A 19,344-nucleotide genomic window follows, 5' to 3' on the forward strand; every position below is an offset into this window, starting at 1 on the left:
ACCTATATATTAATATACTATAATATATTCAGTTTTCTTTTGTTTATTTATCATGTGTTGCATTGTACTGCTGCTGCAAAGTTAGCAAGTGTCACGACAATGCCGGGGACATGGAACCCGATTCTGATTGTGAGGACTGTTCAGTAAGCCTCCTCTGAGGACCATCACCTTGCTGTGGTGGAGGAGCTCGAGAATTCCTAAGATCCCAGGAGCAATGCCGGCCGGAGCTTAGCGCCTGATAGGGTCACCCCTGGTGATAAGGTCAAGGGGCAGATTCCACACCACGGGCGATCCGACCAAGTCCTCAGCAGTGGAGCTGGAGCTGGTGGAAGGCGATAACACATCACGACAGGGGAAGGCCGCACCAGTGAGGGGACCTCAGTCGTCTTCCATGTCATGCCACTGGACCCTGACCCCGATCTGTCAAGGACAGCGTGGAAGCCTCCCAAGCGTCAGCCTCCCCATGTTAAACGAAATCACGCACAGGAACTCCCCAGTGAGGAAATCCACTCTGCAGCTCGCTGGGAGAGCACCGTACTCGACTCGAGCAGTCACAGTACAATCTGTTAGAAAGGATGCGGTGACCCCTCCTTCTAATGGCGTAGGAGCTTCACGTTAATCTCAGTCTATAAACGAGTCTCCACTCTCACCAACGCTTTGATGACCTGCCGAGTCACCTCACATTCTGCCGCTGTCAGGGTGAAAGCACAGCTGCATGGCTCTGTGATGCCCCCGAGGTGCGCAAGCATTCGCCTGGCTGGCTACAAAGGCACTGCCTTCCAAGCTAATTGCCCTTCAATCAACAGCCTGCTCGGCAGTTGCAAGTCAGTCAGCCGACCAGGAGACAGGTCCCCCCTCGCGCTCTCCCGATGTGAAACAGATCGGAGGGAATACCAGACCAGGAGTGACAACTTTCGGATGCTTGGATAGATCTAAAGCATTTTTTTTTAAACATATGGTCTTTCATCTTTTAGGGACCCCAATACATCCAGAGGTGCAGCTGAGAAATAATTTGAAATCACATGCCATCAGGTTCAAGGACAGATTTTCCCTGTTGTTTTTTAATTTAGTGACACCTCAGAGTAGGCCCTTCGAACAGCACTGCCCAAGCAAACCCACGACAACCTGAACTGAACCTTTAATCAGGGGACAGTTTCCAATGAACTATTAACCTGCCGTTTGACTGTGGGGGAAAACCAGAATGCCTGGGAAAAACTCATGCATCCCATGGGGAGGACACACAGAGGATGCCAAGGATTGAACTCTGAACTCCAACGGGCTGACCTGTACTCGCATCACATGAACCACTACAGCACCGTGGCGCTCATTTACAGGACTACTACTGTTCATATTAGCTTTGTCACATGTTGTTTGTCAAAATTTCTTATGTGCAGTTTTTCATAAATTCCTTTGCATTTCTTTATTTTTCTGTAAATGGCTACAAGAAAATGAGTTTTAGCTTGACTTTGACTTTGCACATCAGTGAAATGACTCGTTTGTGTCGACGTCCAACGTAGTCCGTGGCTGCGCTGGGGCAGCCCGTGACTGTCGCCGCGTTTCCAGCGTTAACATAATATGCCCACAGTTCACTAACTAACCCGTTTTTATAATGTGGGAGGCAACCCAAGCTTCCAGGTGAAACCCAGACGGCTATGGGATGAACATACAGACAATGATGGGAACAGAACCACGATTGACAGCGCTGTAAAACATTATGCTAACAGCTATACTGTACAGCGCAGTACAGGCCCTTCAGCCCACAATGTTGTGCTAACCCTTTACCCTAGATCAAACTAGCTTTTCCCTGCCACATAGCCCTTCATCTTTCTTTCATCCATGTCTTATCTAAGAGTCTCTTATGTGTTCCTAATGTATCTGCCTCCATCATCTGTCCTGGCAGCTCATTGCACACACCCACCATTCTGTGTAAAAAAAAAATTCTCTCACATTCCCCCCAAACTTTTCTTCAATCACCTTAAAATTATGCCACCTCGTACTAGCTGTAAATAGTTCCCTAGTATGACAAGATGGGCTCTTGACCTCACAATCTACCTGCTTATGATCTTGCACTTTCTTGTCTACCTGCACTGCCCTCTCTCTGTAGCTGTTACACTTTGTTATTGTTTTGCCTTCTACTTCAATGCACTGTGTAATGATTTGACGTGCATGAACAGTATGTAGGACAAGCTCTTTACTGTGTCTCGGTACATAAGACAGAGGAGCAGAGTTAGGCCATTCAGCCCATCAAGTCTGCTGCGCCATTCCATCACAACCTTCACAACCCCATTCCCTTGCCTTCTCCCCATAACCTCTGATGCTCTTACTAATCAACAATCTAATATGATCAGTACATGTCTCAGCACTAAACCAATTCCAATGCCCTTCATTTCAAGCAGCTTTATCTTGGGAATACTCCGTTGCTTTTTTCATCGTTCAGGATCTGGGCCAAACATTGTTGCCCGTTGTGTTTGCTCGAGGATTGGGTGTCAAAATGGATCAGACCACCTGCAAGCTCACTGAAGGAGAGCTTTGAGGGGCTAATCTACAAACTCCTGCTCCCCCTTCTCATGTGCTTAGTCACCATTAATTCTCCCAGATTATCTGACTACCAGCCTATTCCAGAACAGCTGTCCATCTTAGTCAGATGTATGCAAACAGAGGAGTCAGCCACGTGAGCGGGCTCGGAGCCACAGCAGGTAGGATCGGAAGAGCTGCTGCCTCATTGTCCATTTATATTCAGGCTGTGACCAGCATTGGCTGTCCATTCCCACTGCCTTTGATGTGCTGCCTTGTCAGGCCCTTCCATAGAGCCCAGAGTGGACAACAATGGCAGATCCCCTTCCTCACAGTATTTGTCAAGCCACTGAGTTTCCTTTCATTTACTTTCATCTGCAGACGCAGCCCCGCCTGTCCAAAGAGCTCATGCTCGCCCAAACGCACCCATGTGACCAGTTAACCTTCTAACGGGATGTCTTTGGACTGTGGGAGGAAGCAGGAGACCTGGAAGAATCCCATTCAGCCACGGGGAGAATGCATAAGCTCCTAGAGACAGCGGCAGTGGCAGGAATCGAACCCGGGTCACTAGCACCATATTAGCACTAAACGAACCGTCACACTAACTTGCCATCCCAATCCGGTAGTTTCAATAACAGAGGAATCGAGTGGGACGGACGAGAATTAGACAGATCAATCACGACTGATTTGCATAGTAAGTAGCAGGGGCCATCGCTCCCTGCACCTGGAGGCATACCCAGACAGAGTGGTGACAAAGATGTTCGGCACACCAGCCATCGTCAGTCAGACATCGAGGAACGAGAGGTGAGACATCATGTTTCAACTCCTATAAAATACTTGGCCGGGCCAGACTTGGAGCATGGTCTGCAGTTCTGGTCGTCCGGCTCTCGGGAGGGTCTCGGTAATCTGGAAAAGGTGCGAGTGAGGGGGTCGGGGATTGGTATGTGTAGAGGATTGTTGATTGTTGTGGTGACTGTTTTTTGCTACGGGCGAGGGGGGACTTTGGGATCTGCAAGTTTTGTTTCTTTTCTTTTTCATGCCGATTGGAAGGGGAGTTCATGTCTTTTCTTTCACCAACACCCATGGTCTTTCTGTATTTAATGGCTATCTGGTAGGCAGCTGTCGATCCCAGGGGATCAGGGGTTGCGCCTCTGGTGGACTTTAAGTTCCACACTTCCCTGTTTTATTTCTGACTAAGATGGACAGCTGTTCTGGAATAGGCTGGGGGTCAAGCCTGGGCGGGAGGATTTGAAGAACCGGCTGTTTCCCATGCAGTGGTTTCCCTCTCTCCACATCACTGGTGTAGTCCAAGGGAAAGGCAAACACTGATACAGCTTGGCACCAGTGCTGTCGCAGAGGTTGCCAGAGTGAAGCTGTAAACAACATCAAACTGCCTCAGGCACCCCGGCTCCACATTTCTTCCTCGGGGTTTACTCCCGAAGCCTTTCCCATGGGTGGGTACAGCTGCCAGGCAGTGAGGTTTAAAATCAGAGTTTGGGTACCTAGAGTAGACAAATATCAGAGTTGTATTATACATGCATACTTTGACAATAAAAAGTGAACCACAGGAAGATTCATAAGGATGTTACTGGCACTGGAGGGCTTGAGTTAGAAGAGACTGGATAAGCTGGGACTGTTTTTTTCTGTGGAATAGAAGGTTGAAGGGTGAACTCATGCTGTTTCTAAAATCACTGAGAGATAGATAAGTTGGATCTCTCCCACAGGGCAGGAGAGTCTACGATCAGAAGGCATAGATGTAAGGTGAAAGGTGCAAGATGCAATTGCGACCGTTTCACACAGGGGGTGGTGTGTAGGTGCTATGGGCAGCCGGAGCAAGTGCTAGAGGTGGGTACAGTTACAATGTTGTAAAGGCATTTGGACAGTTACATGGCAAGGAAAGGTCTGGACAGACTTTTCCATGTTCTCTCTGTGACTGTGTGGGTTTCCTCCGGATACTCGGGTTTCCTCCCACAGTCCAAAGCCGCGCGGGCTAGGTTTAGAAAATTGTGGGTGACACCTGTGGGCTATCCCCAGACTGTGTTGGTTGTTTACTCCAATGATGTACGTTTTGTTTTTCGATGTACAGTGACAAATACAGGTAATCGTTAATCTTTAGTTTAATATCTGGGCCAAACCCAGGCAAATGGCTCATGTTGGGACAGGCAATTAGGGCCTAAGGGCTTACTTCTGTGTTGTGTAATAATACAACTCTGTGACTATCTTAGTCAATTGCAAAGTTGATGTGAGATGTTTGGTTGAGACCTGTTCTTGTTCCTCATCTCTTCATCACCGTTAAATGCTCTGAAAACTTCTTCAATTAACTCATACGCCATGTAGGATTTGAACTCATGTTCTAGACCAGGGGTTCTTAACCTGGGGTCAGAACCGTAGGGATCTATATATAGATTCCAGGGGGCCGTGAACTTGGATGGGAAAACATTTACAGCTTTATCTTCACTAACCTCGAACTGAAATTTAGCACTTCCTTCCATTACAAACAGGTAGCAAACCACAGTAGTATTAGCAGTACCTGTGACTTTGTCACCAAAAGAAATCATAGATATTTTCATATCAAGTTACAGTTGTCACAAATATCTCAAAATATCCATAAGACCATAAGATATAGGAACGGAACTGTGCCATTTGCTCCATCGAGTCGGCCATTTCATCCAATTTTCCTCTCAGCCCCAGTCTCCTTCCTTCTCCCGGTATCCCTTCATGCCCAGTCTAACCAAGAATGTATCAACCTCTGCCTTAAATATACATACAGACTTGGCCTCTGTCATTGTTTACAGCACACTCATCACTACTTAACGTGTTAATAATGTTATCTAATGTGCTAATAAAGAAGCATATATATTACTATATCAGAAATTTGCTTTTTAATACCTTGATACTGTATTCCAATATAGCTGGTTTCTTGTGTAATCCTGTTTATTTTATTTTATATATTTAAATACGTTATTCTGCGAAGGGGTCCATAGGCTTCACCAGACTGCCAAAGGGGTCCATTATAAAAAAGACTAAGAACCCCTGCTCTAGACATCAATGCAGAAGCAACATCACAGTCTTCACCAATTGTAGGAACCTAGCCGCAAGTACACATCTAGGAGCTTCACAGAATTGAATGTTACTGAACCGTTGACGCCAGAGACCAGAGCTGCAATCTCACTCTGTCATGTAGGGGTGTTAAATTCAAGCAGCTGAGTAAACTTGGACTTGAAAATGAGAGTCCTAGGAGTGGACTTCATGGAAGTGTGGGATTGACATAAAAATCCGTCAGCTTCACTGTTATCAGGGAAAGGAAAGCACCAGCAATACCAGCCTGGCCAATATGTGGCTCAAGATCTGCCAGGATGGGTGGCTATCAGTTGGCAATTGGCGCTGGACGATAAAGGCAATATCCACATCCCTTGAGAAAGAAGGAATGTATAGTGAGGTAACCATTCCAGGCCTCTCCCTAACCTGGAGAAACAGTCAGTCTACGACACCTCCTCCTACCCAAAGCATGAACATAGAACATTACAGCACAATACAGACCCTTCAGCCCACACTGCTGTGCTGACCCTTTAACCTACTCCAAGATCAACCTCACTCTTCCCTCCGTTTTTCTTTCATCCAGGTTCCTTAGAGTCTCTTAAATTTCCCTCATGAATCTGTCTTTATCACCACCCTTGGTGGGGTGTTCCACACACTTATCACTCTCTGTGTGAACAAACCTCTGACATGTAGCCTATATTTTTCTCCAATCACCTAAGAAGTAAGTTTTCTCATATTAGTCACTGCCACTCTGGGAAAAAGTCTCTGGCTAACCACTCTATCTAGGCCTCGTAATCTTACACACCTCTATCGTCACCTCTCATCCTCCTTTGCTCTAAAACTCTAGCTCACTCAACCTATCCTCATACGACACGCTCTCTAATCCAGGCAGCAACCCGGTAAATCTCCTCTGCACCCTCTCTAAAGCTTCCACATCCTTCCTATAATAAGGTGACCAGAGCTGAACACAATACGCCAAGTGGGGTCTAACCAGGGCTGATAGAGCTGCAACACTACCTCACGGCTCTTGAACTCAATCCCCCGACTAATGAAGGCCAATACTCCATATGCCTTCTCTCATCTTGTGCAGCAACTCTGCGGGACTTGGACCCCAAGGTCTCTCCGTTCCCTCACACTGCTAAGAATGCTGCCATTGACCCTGTGCTCTGCCTTCAAGTTTGACCTTCCAAAGTGAATCACTTACTTTCCTGGTTTGAACTCATCTGCCACTTCTCAGCCCGCTCTGCATCCTGTAAGTGCCCCTTTGTAACACAGGAACCCACGTTACAACCCATGGGTTGGAAGGAATCGGTGAGGTTCAGGACAGTAGCAGCCTTGTCCTTACCTGCCCGCCGACAGCTACCTCGGTGAAGGTGCTCTGTTCCTCGTCTTCGCAGGTGTCCAGCTCGGGCTCGATCACGGCGATGGGGACGCACTCAGTCAGCCGGGTCTCGGCTGCCAAGTCCTCGCTCCTGTTGCCCACCGTGGTGCCGTTATTCCCAACCCTGCCGGCCGTGCCGTTGCCGTCCCTGTGCTCGACCTCCTTCATCTTCTCACTGCCGGCGTGGTTGATGGCGTAGGCCGGCAGCTCCATCATGGTCTTCCCTTCCGTGGCGGGGTCCGAGCTCTTGCGCAGGTTCTGGAAGAACTTCACGATGGCGTCCCGGACGAAGCGGATGCCCCGGTGGATCCTGGCAACGGCCATCTGAATGTTGTTCATCTCGCCATCCTCATCCGGAGAACTCAGGTTGTCCGCACTGAACGAGCTCAGGAGCAGAGCCAGGAAGAGGTTCAGTACCTGGACGAATGTCAGATTCAAGAGTCAAGATTATTTATTTGTCACGTGTACATCAAAAAAACACCAGTGACACAGAAAGCTAAACTTAATCTCCCCAAATCCTCCTCCTCCCCTGTTCTGCCACTTTATCGACATCATCAAAGGTAAAAAAAAAATCATAAATACGAGAGATTCTGCAGATGCTGGAAATCCAGAGGAGCAAACACAAAATGCTGGTGGAACTCAGCAGGTCAGGCAGCACCTATGGAGAAGATCTGATCCCTACCTGCTGCTCAATGGTACACACTTGCTAAAGCCTCTGTTGGCAGAGCCTCAGCTCCCCCCTCCAGGACTCCCACGATGGCCACTCTACCTGACCCTGCCTACTTTTTATTGGTTAAATATGTGTCAACTCAGCCAATCGGGAACAAATTACTGGCCCCTCCCCTCGACTGCAGCAACTGGTGACAAAGAGGGAATGGGAGGATTCAGATTCATTTGTCACATGTACATCGAAACATACCGTGAAATGCAACGTTTGTGTTAACAACCAACACAATCAAGGGTGTGCAGGGGGCAGCCTGCAAATGTCTCCACACATCCTAGCATGAACAACACAGAAAGCAACGCAACAGACCGCTACAAGTAACAAAACAACAAGAAGCCCCCTCCCCCAACCATTCCTGGTAATCGGTTTATTACTGTCAAATGTACTGAAGTACAGTGAAAATCTTAGTTTTCTCCCACAGTCCAAAGACATACCAATTGGTAGATGAATTGGCCATTGTAAATTGACTTGTGATTAGGCTAGGGTTAACTCTGTGGTTGCTGGGTGACCCAGATCGAAGAGCCAGAGGGGCCTGTTTCGCGCTGTATCTCAATAACTAAAATAAATGCAAAGGAGAGTCAAAAACAGGACACAGAATAAAGTGTTACAGTTACGCAAAGAGAGCGGTGCAGGCAGACAATAAGGTGTGAGGCCATGACGAGGTCAGGAGTCCATCTTGTCATTTGACAGGTCCATTCAAGTAGTCCTATACTGATGGGATAGAACCCTGGGGTTATGTGCTTTGTATCTGAGGGGGACAGTGGAGACATGGTCTGGGGTGAGTAGGGTCTTTGATTGGGCTGGCTGCTTTACTGAGACAGCAAGAAGTATAGACGTAGTCTGCAGAGAATGACTGATTTCTGTGATTTGCTGTGCAATTCTGTGCGGTCACAGGCAGAGCAGCTGCCCTGCCAAGCAGTGATGCACCAGGATTTCTATGGTGCACCTACAAAAATTGGTGCGGGTCAATTGCTTTAAGCATGATAAGCCATAGTCAGAAAGTTGTACCACACAGAAGTAGACCCTTTGGCCCAACTATTTCTGATAGCCATTATGGACTCAGGGGACCAAATGTCAAGGTTCTGCGCTATATTGACTATCCCATGAGAACAGCAGTTGAAACACAGGTTACAGTGGGTTCTCAGCAGGGTAATGGAGGTAAACCAATTACAAATCGATTGCTTTCCAGTCAGTGGGGTGATGGAGGTTGGGGACTTGGGCAAAACATTGGCCGCTGTTACCTCATTCCCCCACAGTTATTTGGTAAAATATTGCATAAAAGTACAAATACCTGCCACCTCAATTAGATTTTCAACCTCTGACCAGCCGGGCCGTGTGACTGCATTAACGATGACACATTTATCATTCCGTTATGGGCGCTCAGTCCCTGCCTGCTGATTGGCTGTTGGTGTCTGCGTCCCCAGCCCCGTGACACATCGAGCACTTTCAATTCCGTCAGGAAGCCGACCATCATTAACGGCTCTGTCGTTAGATCTGTAATGTGTGGTGACCCGCAACGGAGATGGGGACAGGGGGAATCAGTGAGGAGGAACTGACAGTCCCGAGAAAGGCTCAGTCGACCAGCTGAACATCAGGATCTCAGAGGATTGCCTGTTAGGCCACTTGCACCGTTCGGCTGTAACCATAGCTACAGAAACATGCCAAGGAAAAAGATTCCTACAGTAAGGGAAATGTTGGAGGAACTTGGCAGGTCAGGCAGCATCTATGGAGAAAAATAAACAGACATTTCAGGCTGTGACGCTTCAGCATGCGAAATGTCACTTGTTTATTCTGCTCCATAGATTCTGCCTCCCCGCTGAGCTCCCCCAGCATTCTGTGTGGGTTATTGTTGAATGATACTTTTTCTATTGCATGTCACACCTTAACTAACGCAGCACCGGAAGGGGGAAGATTCCAGTCCGGATGAAGGGTCGTGGACTGAAATGTCGACAGTTTATCCCCCTCCATATATGCTGCCTGACCTGCTGAGTTCCTTTTGTATGTGTGCGTGTGCGTGTGTGTGTTTCGCCCTTTCCCAGGTTCAGGGGTTCATAGAGGGCATAGGTTTAAGGTGAGAGGTCAAAGACTGAAAAAAGAACCAAAAGGGGTGGAACATTTGTGGGAGGAGCTGCCAGAGGAAGTCATCAAGGCATGTACGTACAGTAACAACATTTCTAAGTCACTTGGAGAGGTACATGGATAGGAAACGTTTATGGAGCAAATTTGGGCAAATGGGATTGCCTTAGGTGGGCATCTTGGTCTCTCCTCCATAGATGCGGCCTGACCTGCTGAGATCCTCCAGCACTTTGGGTGTGTTTCTCAAGATTTCCAGTGTCGGCCGAATCTCTTCAAAAATTTTAATAATTATAATAATAACTATTTATCATACATTAAGATGTAGACTCAAAGTGCTTTACATAGATTGTAAAGGTAAATCAACATTGTCATAAAAAGAGTCAAATTAAAAAATCATTAGAAAAGACTAACATTATACGGAATAAAATGTAATCAAATATACCAATTTATATAAATATAATCAACATCAACAGGCATTAAGCAATCATATAAGTAGGCCAAATTAAAAAAGTGTTTTGAAACGTTCCTCAATTCTAGCCTGGTATATCTCTACTCCAATATGTTCAGATTTTATATGATTCAAGCCATGGCTCCCTGAAGATAACAAGACAATTAGCTAAGGTGGTAAAGAAGGATATTGCATACTTGACTTTATTGGTCAGGGCTTTGAGAATAAAAGTAAGGAAGTCGATTGCAAATGTATAAAACTTTGGTTAGGCCATATTTGGAGTATTGTATGTAGTTCTGGTTGTCACACTATGATGGGTGTAGAAAAGGTTTATCAAGTTGTTGCTTGGATTTAACTGTGTTAGCTATGAGGAGAGATTGGACAATTGGGATTGATATCTCTGCAGCATCAGAGGAGAAGGAAATGTCAAATGCTTCATAATTTTATATACTTCCTAATGGTAGTAAATAAAATTATAAGATGTATTTGATATCTCTACAGTGGAAATAGTAGAGTGCATAGCTCTATGATGAGAGGGGAAAAGTTTAACAGATTTTTTTTACACCGAGAGTGGCAGATGCCAGAAATGCACTGAGGGGAGATGGTAGAAGCAGAAACAGGAGCACAGAAGAGGCATCTAGGCAGACACAAGCACAGGCAGAGAATAAAGTGATATGAATAAAACGCAGACAGATAGCATGAGTTATATTGAGATCATGGTCAGACATTGTGGGTCGAAAGGCCTGTTCCTGTACGCTACTGTTCTATGTTCTATATTCATTCATACGACTCATCTCCCATCTCTACCTAGTCCTGAGCTGAGAAACTCACTGGGGCATTTCTGTGACACTGCAAACAGGTTCTCATCCCCATAGCAGATGGGCTTTTCCAGACATCCCACCCTGCAAAAACTCATTTCAGGGAGGTAGCACCATCAATTTGTGGGAGATTCCTGGAACTTCCGGGAGAGGTGGGATGTCTGCAATAGAGTAGCTCCTTAGCAGCTAGTCAGCTAGTTTAAATAACATTAGCTATGCTAATGAACGAATGACACCTGTTAAACTCACCTCAACATGTCTTTTACAGTCTTAACCCACCATGGGCAATAGAAAAGTCACTGTTGCAAACAGTGCAGTGAGCAACACGGTCATTATTTTGATCCCTATTAGGCAGGGGTACACTTTAGTGTAGTCTGGGATGACGTACATGTTAGTCCTGACGAAGGGTCTCGGCCTGAAACGTCGACTGCACCTCTTCCTATAGATGCTGCCTGGCCTGCTGCGTTCACCAGCAACTTTGATGTGTGTTGCTTGAATTTCCAGCATCTGCAGAATTCCTGTTGTGTACATTTTATATTTTCTTTTTGGAACACTCTGCCATGGCGCGCGCTCTCTCGCTCGTGGTCACTCTCGCTTGCTTTCTGTCTCGCACTCTCGTTTGCTTTCTTACTCTCTCTCTCGCTCTCAAAAAAATTGATTTCTGTGATACTGTATATAATTTGCGGGCATCAGGGAGCCACTATTCATATGCGGGAGACTCCCGGAACTTCCGGGGGAGGTGGGATGTCTGCTTTTCTGATGACCCCGTACATTTTAGCCTTAGATTTTTTAATAAGATACGATCTTTTTTATATTTAGTAAACAGAATTAAAATTCCCGGGCTACTCTGAGATTTTAACTCACTTCTTCTGAATAACCCAACCAGGCTTTTCATTTCACCGGCCAGACACACACGGCAAGGATAAACGGGTGTCCAGATGGATTAAATACCAACTCTAAAGTTTTTCTATTTTCATTTATTTAACTGAACTTGTTCTCAGATGCCATTATGGGGTTTGAATTACTCTGGGATCAATATTTATCCATTAATTGAGACACAGCGCAGAATAGTGCAATCCCTCGATTTAACCCTCACCTAATCAATATACGATGACCAATTAACCTATAACTGGTATAGTACGTCTTTGGACTGTGGGAGGAAACCAGAGCACCCAGAGGGGGCCCTCGCTATCACAGGGAGAATATACAAACTCCTTACAGGCAGCGGTGGGAATTGAACCGGGGCCGCCTGTACTGTAAACCGTTGTGCTAACCACTATGCTACCGTGCTGCCCCAATAGACCAGGACTTATGTACTAGTCACCTCACTAATGAGAGAATTCTTGTGTCAAATGTTAATATCTCAAATGGCACAAGGGCTTCTTCAAAGGGGCTGTGGGTAGAGGGACTGAGACACCGAGGTTTGTAAAGTTCAGTGAACCAGTTATGATATTTAGGCATGTAATTCAGAAAGCCAGCAACATCGTTTAACACAAGAAGTTCTGCAGATGCTGGAAACCTGGAGCAACACACACAAAATGCGGGAGGAACCCAGCAGGTCAGGCAGCGTCTAGGGAGGGAAGTGAACAGGTGATGAGGGGCTTCGGCCCGAAACAGCGATTGTTCATCATTAAACATCGGCTGTATTTGTCACACCTACATCGAAACCAACAGCAAAACGTGTTGCTTGCATCAATGACCAACACAGTCTGATGATTGCTGAGGGCCGCTCGCCAGTGTCGCCGTGCTTCGGGCACCAACACAGCTTACCGACCCTAACCGCGGGTCTTTGGCATGTGGGAGGAAACCGGATTCTGTTGCATTTCTTAGTTCTACTGAGAATGCCTGCAAGAAAATGAATCTCAGGGTTGATACAGTGACATACGAGGGGTGATTGATAGGCTCCTGGCCTAAGGTAGAAGGAGTCAATTTTAGAAAACCTAGCACATTTATTTTTCCTACATTTACACACTTAGTCCAGTGGTCGTGGAGCATACGAATCCCTTCTTTGTAGAAGTCGGTGTCTTGGACCTCCAGAAGTGGTCCACAGCAGGGGCGATTAATAAGTTCGTGGCCTAAAGCAGAAGGAGATGAGGAGAAACTTCAAACTTTCTGCATTTTCACTCAAAGAGTTGAACTGCACGTGCATGTAACGAGCTGTATAACTCATCTCCTTCTACCTTAGGCCACGAACTTATCAATCACCCGTGCTGTGGACCACCTGGAGGTCCAAGACGCTCTCATTACATGCATGTGCAGTTCAACGCTTTGAGTGATAATGCAGAAAGTTTGAAGTTAATAACTCATCTCCTTCTACCTTAGGCCACAAACTTATCAATCACCCCTGCTGCGGACCACTTCCACGAAGAAGGGATCCGTATGCTCCACGACCGCTAGACTAAGTGTGTACGTGTAGGAGGGGACTATGTTGAAATATAAATGTGCTAGGTTTTCTAAAATAGACTCCTTCTACATTAGGTCACGAACTTATCAATCACCCCTGGTATGTGTTCTTTGATAATAAACCCGGATTTTTAATTTTGAAAAGTTCCTGCTTTGGAAGCAATTCTGGGTTTACTAGAATAACATCTGGGGGACACGGTAGCATAGTGGCTAAAACAATGGTTTACAGAACCAGCGACTGGGTTCAATTCCCACTGCTGCCTGCAAGGAGTTTGTACGTTCTCTCAGTGACCGCATGGGTTTCCTCCGGGTGCTCCAGTTTTCTCCCACAGTCCAAAGATGTACCAGTTGGTAGGTTAATTGGTCACTGTAAACTGCCCGTGATTAGGCTAAGATTAAATCGGGAATTGCTGGGAGGCGAGGCTCGAAGGGCTGGAAGGGCTTGTTCCACACTCGATAAATAAATAAATGGCCTCTATTATAAACAGTGATCCCGGGTTCCGGATTCTCCCACAAGAGGAAACTTCCCCTCTACGTCTTCCTAAACCAGACACCAGTGTACCAATTGACTCCATGATCAATCTAACCCTTCCCTGCTAAACAGCCCAATCACACTCCATTTTCCTTACCTCCAAGATCCTATCTTAAATGTCCCCAATGTATTTGCCTGTAACACCAGCCCAGCAATGCGTTCCAGACATCCACTGATCTCTGAGTAAAATCTCTCACGTGTCCCTTAATCTTACTCTCTAACCCTCTTCTATCATTGGTCAGACCACACGGAGTACTGAGAGCAGTTTTCAGCCCCTTATCTAAGAAAGGATGTGCTGGCATTGGAGAGGGTCCAGAGAAGGTTCACGAGAATGATCTCGGGAAGGAAAGAGTTAACATACGAGGAATATTTGATGGCTCTGGATCTGTACTTGCTGTAGTTTAGAAGAATGAGGGGGGATTCTCACTGAAGCTTGTCGAATATTGAAAAGCTTAGGTAGAGTGGACATGGAGAGGATGTTTCCAATAGTGAGAGAGTCTACACCAGACAGCACAGCCTCAGAATACGATGTCTCTTTAGAACAGAGATGAGGAGGAATTTCTTTAGCTAAAGGGTGAATCTGTGGAATTCGTTGCCACAGATGGCAATGGAGGCCAAGTCGGTGGGTATATTTAAAGCGAAGGTCGATGGGTTCTTGACCAGTAAGGGCATCGAAGATTAGGAGAGAAAGCAGGAGAATGGGATTGAAAGGGATAATAAATCAGCCATGATTGAATGGTGGATCAGATTCGATGGGTCAAAAGTTCTAATTCTGCTCCAAAGTCTTATGGATTTAAGTATCTTAATACAGAGAACTGAGATTAGCATAGTGAGGCAGCATGGGCAAGTTGGGCCGAAGGGCCTATTTTCTATGACTCGATGAGAATCCCAGCAAGAGCAGGAAGAAGGAACAGTACAGCTCAAAGCTCAGGGAGAACCAGAAATAACGGCGGCAATCTCACATGAATATGCATTCTATTTGACTTTCATTAATCTCCCTCACGCAATAACAAGTAATGGAACCTGACATTTTACAGCAGAGCTTCCTCGAAATTGGCAATGAAAAGAAAACATCAAATATCCTTTTTATATTAATTTATCAATTGGTATCCATGGAAACAGAGTGTTCCGTGTAGGTGTGAGTAAGCCTGTGTGAGTGGTCAGAGATTTATTCTGTATTTATATATTTCTTTTACTTATCCCTGATCTAATTTACCCAAGATATCTTGTTTGCAAACTGCACTCTGAAAAATAGCATGTGTGTTTTTTTTTTGAATATTAGGGCAATTTGTGAAAATATCCAGGGTTATTAATTAGGCTGGTAATTTCAATTCTAACCATTCTCAGAGCCTGAGTCTGAGCCACTTGTGTTAAAGGTTATTAGAAGTAAAACGTCCCTCCGGGAGGAGAATAATTCAGTTTAGGATTTAGCTTTGAATTCTCTAATCCAGATGGCGATGGACACTCTCGCATTGAACACAAAACACAAGCAGTCCACGGTGTAGGAATTAAGAACAGGCACCAGCCTATCCGCCATCTACAACATATATGCAGAAAGGTGCCAGAGAAAGGCCAGGTGCATCATGAAGGATCCCACCCTCCCTGTTTATGGTCCGTGAGTTCCACTCCCAACAGGGAGAAAGGTTACGCAGCGTCCTCACTAAGACTGCCAGACTCAAAAACAGTTACTTTCCCCAAGCAGTAAGGCTGATCAATGCCTCCACCTACTAACCCACCCCTCCTCGCCCACCATCACCACTAATTTATCATTTCCTGTCAGAGTCACCTTACGTACAGACACTTCTGTGCCAGGCGTCACTTTATAAAGTAACACTAGGTACAGGAGCGTGTGTAAATAAGCTGACTCAATCAATCTATGTACAGAAGCTATCTTATGTATTTGTAGTTTTATCTTTGTTCTTTATCTTACTGTGTTTTTTTGTGCGGCATCGGATCTGGAGTAACAATTATTTTGTTCTCTCTTCACACTTGTGTACTGGAAATGACATTAAACGATCTCGAATAGACGCAAATCCTTGGCTTTGGATTTCCAGCGTCTGTAGATTTTCTCGTGTTTGTCAATCTTGAACACAAAACTCGACATTCCAAGAAGGATCCAATAGTGCTGTACAGGAACCGCAAAGCATCTGACTACCAGGACTCTACAAAGGGTTGCGAGGACTGCTGACAGGGTCTTTGGGGTCTCTCTTCCACCCATCTGAGATATTCATCAGGACCACTGCATACGCCGGGCCCTTAGTAATCCCTCCGATCCATCCAACTGTCTCTGACCCACTGCCATCAGGCAGGAGGGACCGTAGCATTAGGACAAGAACTGCGGGATGGAAAACAGCTTCTTCCTCCAGGATGTGAGACCACGAATGAAGAGCCAGTAACATTATACTGTTTACTTTTTAACTTGTGTCATAAATACACCTTATTATTTAAGTTGTTTGTGGTAATATTACTCTATATGTTGTGTGTGTAAGCTGTATGTCAATCTAACTTTCCCCTCCCACATAGCCTTCTAATTTTCTTTTATCCATGTGCCTATCTATGAGTTCAGGCAGACGAGGCTTGTCAGCCGTGGTTGGCAGCTCACCTAGGAGAAGGAAAACTCTGATCTCAAACCTCCACTGCTTTGTAGCTATACCCACTCGTGAGGAAGGCTTCGGGAGTAAACCCCGAGGGAAAGATCCGGAACTGGAGTCCCTATGACAGTCCTACATTGGATTCTATGCTGACTGGCAACTCCTGCGATGCTGCTGGTGCCAAACTGTATCGGTCTCTGCCATTCCTTTGGGTTCATCAGCTGCGTGGAGAGGGAGATCCTGCTACATGAGCAACAGCTTGCTCTCCGTATCGTACTGCCCTGTCTTGCGTACCACGTAGGCAGTAGGGACTCAACAAGAATGGTCGACTCTGACCAGCAGAGGGCCTCAATCTAAGAATATCTTAAATGTTCCTAACCTTCCTGCTGAGGGGCAACTTCTTACCAGAGGGAGCAGTGAACGTGTGCAACATAAGCCAGAAGAAGGTGCTCAGGCAGGTATATTAAAAACATTTAAAAGATATTTGGACAGATACATGGATAGGAAAGGGTGAGGATATTGGCCAAACAAGGAAAATGGGACAAGCTTAAACGGACATCTTAGTTGCCATGAATGAGCTGGGCCAGAGGGTCTGTGCCCACACTGTACTTCTGATGATCGTTACTGGGCTGGAGGGTCTTTAGAATGAAGGAGAATGAGGGGGGACGTGAAACAGGGTGGGGAGTCTGAGGTGTCAGGGAGGGGTAGCATCTCTGGTCCCCACCAGACACTGAGCTCTGACCTGTGGCTCTAAGTAGCTGTTTGCATGCGACAGCGACCACACCCTGGTACACCGCTTCGACAGGCGGGCTAGACCCGGTGAGGGTGGCTGGTGGGCCTCATATCCCGGTGAGATAGGGACATGCCTGTCCCAGAATGTGAAGAAAGCTCCAGCAGACAGGGCGGATGAGGTCAACAGGGAGATCTAAAGGCCAGCAAGGTGGTAGTGCAAAGCTTTGTAGAGAGCGAAGGTGTATGATAAGGCACGGAAGGCATCACGGTCATCCACTGCAACCGAGACCCAGTTGTGACAACTACCTGTACCATGGGACCAGGACTTCTGAGGTCACTGTTATTGTCGGATACGATGGGCAACCGGTTAAAACAGGGTAGTGAGATGTAAACAACAGGAATTCTGCAGATGCTGGAAATTCAAGCAACATACATCAAAGTTGCTGGTGAACGCAGCAGGCCAAGCAGCATCTATAGGAAGAGGCGCAGTCGACGTTTCAGGCCGAGACCCTTCGTCAGGACTAACTGAAGGAAGAGTGAGTAAGGGATTTGAAAGCTGGAGGGGGAGGGGGAGATGCAAATGAGTTTCCCCGGGTGAGGTACTGGAGTACTGGAGGGCAGCTAATCTCATGCCTTTGTTGGAGAAAGGTTGCAAGGATGAGTCAGGGAATTGTACGCTGGTCAGTCTGACATCGGAAAGGAGTCTGCACGACAGGACCTATCTGATTAGGGTGACACACACAAAATACTGGAGGAACTCGGCAGGTCAGGCAGCATCTATGAGAGGAATAAGCAGTTGTTAATCAGATCAAAACCCTTCATCTTGACCCGCCTGTACCTTTTCCATCCTCTCTGACATTCCCACCTCAACTGCCCAACACTGGCGACTCGATGGAGGTATATACGACCTCGGTGACTCGATGGAGGTATATACGACCTCGGTGACTCGATGGAGGTGTTTACGATGTGGGTGACTCGATGGAGGTGTATACAACCTCGGTGACTCGATGGAGGTGTTTACAATGTCGGTGACTCAATGGAGGTGTTTACGATGTGGGTGACTCGATGGAGGTATATACGATGTCGGTGACTGGACAGAGATGTATACAATATCGGTAACTCGATGGAGGTATATACGACCTCGGTGACTCGATGGAGGTGTATACGACCTCGATGACTCGATGGAGGTGTTTACGATGTGGGTGACTTGATGGAGGTGTTTACGACCTCGGTGACTCGATGGAGGTATATACGACCTCGGTGACTCGATAGAGGTGTATACAACGTCGGTGACTCGATGGAGGTGTATACGTTGTCGGTGACTCGATGGAGGTGTTTACGATGTGGGTGACTCAATGGAGGTGTATACGATGTCGGTGACTGGACAGAGATGTATACGACCTTGGTGACTCGATGGAGGTGTTTACGATGTGGGTGACTTGATGGAGGTGTTTACGACCTCGGTGACTCAATGGAGGTATATACGACCTCGGTGACTCGATGGAGGTGTATACGACCTCGGTGACTCGATGGAGGTGTTTACGATGTGGGTGACTTGATGGAGGTGTTTACGACCTCGGTGACTCGATGGAGGTATATACGACCTCGGTGACTCGATGGAGGTGTATACGACCTCGGTGACTCGATGGAGGTGTTTATGATGTGGGTGACTCGATGGAGGTGTTTACGACCTCGGTGACTCGATAGAGGTGTATACAACGTCGGTGACTCGATGGAGGTGTTTACGATGTGGGTGACTCGATGGAGGTGTATATGATGTCGGTGACTGGACAGAGATGTATACAACGTCGGTGACTCGATGGAGGTATATACGACCTCGGTGACTCGATGGAGGTGTATACGACCTCGGTGACTCGATGGAGGTGTATACGACCTCGGTGACTCGATGGAGGTGTATACAATGTTGGTGACTCGATAGAGGTGTTTACGACCTCAGTGACTCGATGGAGGTGTATATGATGTCGGTGAGTGGACAGAGATGTATACAACGTCGGTGACTCGATGGAGGTGTATAAGATGATAAGAGGCATAAATCGAGAAGATAACCAGAGACTTGTTCCCAGGG

General features: G+C 46.5%; 1 protein-coding gene across 3 annotated transcripts in view; it reads right to left on the reverse strand.

The window, feature by feature from the left end:
- Positions 1–19,344, reverse strand: part of scn5lab (sodium channel, voltage gated, type V-like, alpha b) — a 489,515-nt gene that overhangs the window by 140,295 nt on the left and 329,876 nt on the right. For all 3 annotated transcript variants that reach the window (XM_063044491.1, XM_063044492.1, XM_063044490.1), the window contains exon 18: positions 6,899–7,351. In XM_063044491.1, coding sequence (XP_062900561.1) covers positions 6,899–7,351 — 453 coding nt within the window. The remainder of the gene's footprint in view (positions 1–6,898; positions 7,352–19,344) is intronic.

The sequence above is a fragment of the Mobula hypostoma genome, chromosome 3, assembly GCF_963921235.1.
Source record: "Mobula hypostoma chromosome 3, sMobHyp1.1, whole genome shotgun sequence".
Lineage (NCBI taxonomy): Eukaryota > Metazoa > Chordata > Chondrichthyes > Myliobatiformes > Myliobatidae > Mobula > Mobula hypostoma.